The sequence below is a fragment of the Malaclemys terrapin genome, chromosome 1 (assembly GCF_027887155.1).
Source record: "Malaclemys terrapin pileata isolate rMalTer1 chromosome 1, rMalTer1.hap1, whole genome shotgun sequence".
Classification (NCBI taxonomy): domain Eukaryota; kingdom Metazoa; phylum Chordata; order Testudines; family Emydidae; genus Malaclemys; species Malaclemys terrapin.
Window position 1 is genome coordinate 144,211,277 of NC_071505.1, and position 7,356 is coordinate 144,218,632.

At 49.0% G+C, this 7,356-nt stretch overlaps 1 protein-coding gene across 1 annotated transcript; it reads right to left on the reverse strand.

Moving 5' to 3' along the window:
• Positions 1 to 565: 565 nt before the first annotated feature.
• LOC128833981 (epidermal differentiation-specific protein-like) lies at positions 566 to 7,090 on the reverse strand. The gene is made up of 3 exons (XM_054022384.1): positions 6,905 to 7,090; positions 5,865 to 5,917; positions 566 to 1,154 (listed from the first exon to the last, which is right to left on the reverse strand). The coding sequence occupies exon 3, from the start codon at positions 1,091 to 1,093 to the stop codon at positions 566 to 568; it is 528 nt and encodes a 175-aa protein (XP_053878359.1). The 5' UTR covers positions 1,094 to 1,154; positions 5,865 to 5,917; positions 6,905 to 7,090.
• Positions 7,091 to 7,356: the final 266 nt, after the last annotated feature.

The following is a 7,356-nucleotide window of genomic DNA, read 5'->3' on the forward strand; positions in this document are numbered from 1 at the left end:
GGTTTGCTGAAGATCTGTTTGGTTGACTCCTTCTGTTTCATCCATGTGGACATTCCTTTCAATCTGTCTCTGGGTGTCATGGAGATAATGGGGCAGGATAGTCCCAAGGTCGGCTCAAACACCTCTGGGGGTCCCTCTATGATCATAGAAATGTAGAGCTCAGGGAACTCCAGAGGTCATCTTATCCCGGGAGAAGGGATTGAAAGGAAAATAAATGGCAGACAGGGGGCAGCAGATCCCTGAATAAGCCTCCTAGTTAGAGCTGTGTGAAGGATCTGGGAGGGAGGGAACACCCCAGATGAAGCTGCCGATCAGGGAGAGCGTGAAAGAGACTGGGAGGGTGCGGTCCGGGAAGAAGTTCTGGCACGGCCTTGGGGGACAAACAGCAGGATACCAGGTTATAAAGCAATGCACAGGATGAGCAGCGCTTTCCCAAATTCACTGATTCTGTGGTGTGTGGAGCAATGAAGTGCAAGCATGTGCAGAGCTCTAACCCTGCACCTCCCTGTAGGGGCTCAGCCGATCAATGGCACCCTAGGTTGGCAGGCTCTGCAGCTCTTCGGAACTAGCACAAGCCAGCTCTCAGGGGACGCAAAAATGAAAGCTTGTCATTGAAATCGATCGATTCATAGTTTAGAAGCTGTTCATCTTTCCGGGCAACATAATTCAAGCCGCTTCCATCCTCATGTTCACACAATAGCCAGGCACCGCTCTGTACCTTATGGGAAGACACTCGGTCATTGAAAGATCCCTTGCTCAGACTAGTTGCTTCTGTTACCACCTTGATCTCCCCTTCATAGTTGGCATGTTCATACAGGGTGATCTTGGGATTCTTCAGGTTTTCAGTAATCAGCTTGAGAGAACTGATCTTGTCATTCATATCTTTACCAACAAAGTTGTATTCACCTTCCTCAAACACCAGGAACTTGCCTGAATAATTAGGATGCTCATAGGCCACCCAGGGTTGGCCAGTGACCTTTACAGAGGAGACACAGTGGTCCCACCCTACGGGCTTCAAGTCAGCGATGTCACAAGTGAATTCTTTGGATTTACCATGGAAGTTTATATGCTCATAAATGATGATCCCATTCATTTTGGTGGGTGTGGCAGGATCTTTGCGATTGGTTCTTGGAGCAGAAGCAGTGACTGAGAAGCTGTGGAGAGAGAACAGAGAGTCACAGCTTGGGAGGCAGCCCCTACTCAGTGGAGACTCTCTGTGCTGGGATGAAAAATCAGGAAATTAGCATCATTTGAAACAACAGATAAATACAGAAACGATTGAACATAATGTGTGGGAGCATGGGCAAATGTATAGAGCAAACTCCTTCCTCAAACGTTTAGCCAGCGGGAATAAGAGTAGGGTCTTTTCCCCCACCAGCTTACTCCAGGGTCTATTGCCTGCTCCCAACCTGCAACTCCACAGCCTATGAAGAATTGCAGTCTGCGTCAATGGAAATGTTTTGTTTTGATAAAATTGAATTTTTTCTTTCCAATTTTGACTGTTTAATATATTATTTTTATATTATTTTATTTTCTATTGAATTAGGGTAGAATATTTTAAAATTATAATATAAAATAAAAGCAATAAAAGTGGTAACTGCTACTATGTTTGGTAGCTGGTATCATATAATTATAACAGGGTGGCTTGTCCTACTGGATGCAGTGGTCCCCAAGGAAAGGACAATACCTCAGGGAAGAGGGGCTGTGCCCAGCTTAAGCCTGCGGGGAGGATTTCTTTTGTGTTTGTTTTGAGAAATTTGTTAAGTTAATAATGCTAATAAAAAGACAGAGTCCCCGAAAGGGTTGTGTTGAAAGAGAGACTGTGTGGAGTTTGCTGAAGGAGCCCAGAAAAAGGGGAAAACAAGGCACTGCAGAGGCACTCCTGGCCACAAGCAGGTGCTGGGGTGGCAGTTGACCTCCTTTCTATAATATAATTAAAATTAATATATAATACATTTCAAATTAGAGATCAAACAGCTACAAAACTGTGGCAACCAGAGTGTTGCAAAGACCTGCGCTTCAGCTGGAGCATACTGGGCGCCATGTTTCAGGAAAGATGTAGACAAATTCAAAAAAGTCCAGAGAAGAGCAACAAAAATTATCACAGGTCTAGAAATGTGACCTATGAGGGAAGATAGAAAAAATTGGGTTTGTTTAGTCTGGAGAAAGGAAAACGGAGGGGGGACATGATAATCGTTTTCAAGGACATAAAAGGTTGTTACAAGGAAAAGAGTGAAAAATTGTTCTTATTAACCGCTAAGGAGAAGACAAGAAGCAATGGGCTTAAATTGCAGGAAGGGAGGTTTAGGTTGGACATTAGGAAAAGCTTCCTAACTGTCAGGATGGTTAATTACCTGGGGAAGTTGTGGATTCAACCGTCACCCAAGGTTTTTAAGAACAGGTTAGACTAAAACCGGTCAGGAATAGTTTAGTTACTACTTTATCCTGACTTGAGTGCAGGGGACTGGACTAGATGACCTATTGAGATCCCATCCAGTACTACGCTTCTATGATTCCAGTAAGACTGAACCAGAATTTTTACAGCTCACTGAAAAGCTTTGTTTCAAATTTCATCAAAAACAGCACATTCCTGCAGAATGCGTTGATTTCAATGAATCAGCATTTTCTAACAGAAAAATTTTCTTTCCAAATACTTTTTGACCAGCTCTCATCTCTGTAAAGTTCTCAGAGCATGAAGCAAATTTCTCTTCCTTTTCAGGGAAGCTCACAGGTCACAACCCAGTAAATAGCCTTAGTGTAGGGTTACCATATTTTGAGTGTCCAAAAAGAGGACACTTCACAGGGCCCCGGCCCTGCCCCCACCCCGCTCACGCCCACGCCCCAACTCCACCCCTTCCCGAAAGTCCCCACCCCAACTCCGCCCCCTCCCCTGCTTCCCGCAAACATTTGATTTGCGGGAAGCCTGAAGCAGGCAGCAAGTAAGGGGGGGGGGAGGCGCAGCCCAGTCTGCTCCCTCCGGCGGCTGGCCCCGGCCTCGGCCCCAGTCCCAGCCCCAGCGACTCCAGCCTGGCTCGGCTCGGGCCCTGGGTTGCCGGCCCTGGGCCAGCCCCCGGCCGAGCACCCCCAGGCCAGCAACCCCGGCCCCAGCCCCCAGCCCAGCACTGCCGGCCCCCCGCCCGGCCCCAGCCCCCGGCCCAGCACTGCCGGCCCCCGGCCCGGCCCCAGCCCCCAGCCCAGCACTGCCGGCCCCCGGCCCGGCCCCGGCCCCCGGCCCAGCACTGCTGGCCCCGGCCCGGCCCCAGCCCCTGGCCCCGGCCCCCGGCCCCCGACCCAGCACTGCTGGCCCCTGGCCCAGCACCACCGGCCCCGGCCCCCGGCCCAGCACCACCGGCCCCAGCCCCGGCCCAGCACTGCCGGCCCCAGCCCCCGGCCCAGCACTGCCGGCCCCGGCCCGGCCCCGGCCCGGCCCCCGGCCCAGCACCTCCCTATTTTCCCGCAAATGTTCGGCTTTTGGGGATTTCCCCCCAGACGGGGATTTGAGGCCCAAAAAGCCGGACATGTCCGGGAAAATCCGGACGTATGGTAACCCTACCTTAGTGCAAACACATCTGGCTTACTAAATATTTCTCACCCACGATATACAATATATACATGGATGTAATAAATACTAAGCAAGTACATGGTGAGCACCATAGCAGCAGCTCCTGTGACTCCTGTTCCGTGGGGTGGCTGGGCTTGGCTCCCCATTCAGTGCATTGTGACCTCTGGGGATGCCGTACTGCTCAGATTGGGCCCAGTCCACCCACTCCCGTATTTTTGTGTGTGGCATTGTGACCTGGCACATGGGGCTCAGCCCCACTCCCTGAAAATTGGCCCCTCATGACAGAGGGGTGCCTGGGTCAAAGCAGAGCAGCACAGCAACCCCAGAGCAGGAAGCCAAGTCCAGTCAGGCCCATGGGACCGTAGCTGCAGGAGCCTGTGAAGGGCTGTATTCCCCACACTTGCCCTGAGAGGTCCAATCAACCAGTTAAGCATGAGCAGGGGAGAGATTTAGGCTGCGAAGGGGCCACTAACTGGAAGCAGGCTCAGCTGAACAGGAACAAGAGGGGCCTGTATAAAGCCCTGAAACAGTGAGGTGACTGGGACAGGCTCTGCAACCCCCCAGGGCAACCCCACCTCCCCGGGACAGGACTGGACCCTTCTGCCCTCAGGCATCCCACACCACTCTTTGGTACATTCTGGTGAACCAATTTGGGGTCACAGTTCACAGGTTGAGAAAAGTTTCTCCACATGGAGACAAGAGGGGGAGAGTGAGCAAGCACATAAATCAAGTTCAGCGTTTGCGTCCAGACTTTGAGCACTGGATATAAATTGACAGAAAATGCCTGTGAGCTCTGAGTAAATGTTGATGAGCGAGAGGTGGAGAGGCCATCTCAGGGCTCCTCCCACCGGGGACTGGGAAGGGGAGGCAGAGCAAACCCCAATATCCACAAGGCTTTTCCTCCTTCAGACTGAAGTTTTGGATGAAGAGAAAAAGACACTGCCCACCCCTGATTTCCCACATGCTGGGGAGGAGGGAGGAGTGTACCTTTAACAGATACCCCCTGCTGCTATCTCTTCTCCTCTGGGATTTTGGGAAAGAGTTGGCTGGGAACGGATGGGGAAGCAGGGAGAAAGGGGACTGAAGAGAGAGGACACAACACAGGAGAAGAAGAGAGGGGCTATGCGCAAGGGGGAAGAGCTAGAGAGAGAAGATGAGAGAAAGGGAAGGAATGTGAGAGAATCGAGAAAGAGAGACAGGGTCATGATGAAAGCAGGGAGCGAAAGAAGAATGGATTTTGAGCCTGCAGAATCTAGTGCTTTGGTGTAAAGTGTTTGCATTTACTGGGCCAGATTCACAGGGCCAGCTCCAGGGTTTTGGCCACCCCAAGCAGCCCAAAAAAAGCCGCGATCGCGATCTGTGGCTGCAATTCGGCGGAAGGTCCGAGCGGGCGTGAGGAACCGTCCGCCGAATTGCCGCCAAATAGCTGGACGTGCCGCCCCCTCTCGGAGTGGCTGCCCCAAGCACCTGCTTGCCAAGCTGGTGCCTGGAGCCAGCCCGGCAGATTCACCACCTATGTAATGCAATCTTACATACACAATAGAAGGATTTATGCTGATTTATTCTGACATAAATTAGCAACGTTGCCTATGGATAGGAACTCTGATGAGCACCAGGTTATAGCTGTATAAAGCTGACATAATTCCACTGTTGTGTGATGAAAGGGAGCCGAAGAGCCCAGAAGTGGATGGTCGTGACAGAGAATGGGGCCTGGCCAGGGTCTCCATTGTACATAGAGCTGATTGGGCATTTTCTATTAAAATGATTTTTGGACAATTTCTAAAAAATCTAAATTTTCAATGGGAAATTTTCAATTTTGCTGAATTTTTTGGGGGAAATCGAAACAAAATGTTTCATTTCCGGGCTGTTCAACAGTACACCGCTTCCGCCTAGAGTGCCTTAATGGTTCATGGGAGTCATAGTTCAGGTGCTTTGTGCCCCCATTCTCAACTATTACCTGGACCCTTCCCCAGAATACATTCCCATGATGCACTGTGGTCTCCCTTCTGACAGAGCCACATGGCGCATCAGGGAGATGTATTCTTGGCAGGGAACCTGCCCCATAGGGAAGAATGAAAGCATGAGGTACCCCAAACTACCTGTCCCATGAGGCAATAAGCAAATGCAGTTCAATGTCAAACTGACTTGAAACAAAATGTTTCAACATTTACTAAACAAATTCTTTTGTGAAAATTTTTGATATTTTTCCAATTTGGGACATAAACAAATGTCAAATTATTACAATTTCCTATGAGCCAAATTCCTATTTTGTCTCAGTTACATTCATGCAGTATGTACTCACCTCCTGTAGTGTGTGCTCTTCTGCCTCCTCCTACTGGCCCCAATTCAGGAAACCTGTGAAGATTAGACTGTTATAAAGCTGCAAGAATATGGATTTAAGAGCCTAACTTCAGGCACTCAACTGAAATTTTTCATGTTAACTTCTGTGCCTTAGTTTCCCCATCTGTACAAGAGGAATATTAATACTTCCCTTGTTCTTCTTCGTGATGATTAAGTACTTAAGGATTGTAAAGCAAAGCTAAAAGTCACCTGAATTCACATAAAAATCTCCAGTGGCCAATCCCCCCTCTCTCTCCCACCCCACCCCCATCTTATTGAGACAATTGGCCGTTGAAAATGTTTTAATGTTGATGTGCACAAAGCCCAGCACAAGCAGGTTGCTCTTCTTCTTCTTCAACATAAGAACTAAAGATCACAAACAGACATTTCCTTACTGTGAGCATTTCTCGCCTATAACATACTATTATGCTGGAGGTTGGGTGGCTCCCACCAAGCGTGTCTTTGATCTACAGGCAGTCACACACCTCATTGAAGCTATGGGCATGGCATCCACCTTTCACTCAGGCTAAATAACATAGCAGTTAAATACCCATTTGTTTAATGACCACTGGAAAAATGGAAGCCACCACCCAAAGACTAGACTAGATGCAAACACAAGGGCTGCGAATTGATTTTTGAGGAGCTGTGTGTGTATCTGTAAGTTAGAAGCAGCCACAAAGCAGGGAAAGAGAGTTTTTCTTCATTCCTGTAGTATCTGCCACCTCTTCCTACAAAGTAAATATTCTCTCCCGTTCCTATAGTATGTGGTGTGGTCTCCCCCTGTCAGAAGTTGTGCTCTCAGAAACCACCTTCCCAAAATACAGGAGGTGCACTCTCATGCCTGGTGGTATCAATAACATCTCCTCCCTACAGAATCATCTCAGGGGATGTGGTGAGCTCGTGTGAACCATGCATACTAAACCCACAAACACTCTGTCATTCTTCTCTAGGTGCTTTCATCAGCTTTCCAGACAAAGCATAATAACAAATAACAATTTCTACCTTGGCTTCTGGCTTCAGCTTCTGACACTTGGGAGCTCTCAATGCACCTTCCTATCCAGCTGCTGCTGCAGATAGGACATACTCTCTCCAGCCGGCTTTATACCCGAACATCGGCTGCTCACTATCGCAATATTACATAGCTGCCCAATAGGAGTTCACCCCTTGTGCTATCTATGTCCAGAAGCAACTGAGTGCCCCAGGATAATGCCATAAATGGTAACAACAATGTGATTGAAGGATTTCTTTTGCAATATTTATTCTGCAGAAAAGGACCTGGGGTTAGAGTGGACAAGAAGCTGGATATGAGTCAGAAGTGTGCCCTTGTTGCCAAGAAGGCCAACGGCATATTGGGCTGTATTAGTAGAAGCATTGCCAGCAGATCGAGGGAAGTGATTATTCCCCTCTATTCAGACTGGTGAGGCCACACCTGGAGTACTGTGTCCAGTTTTGGT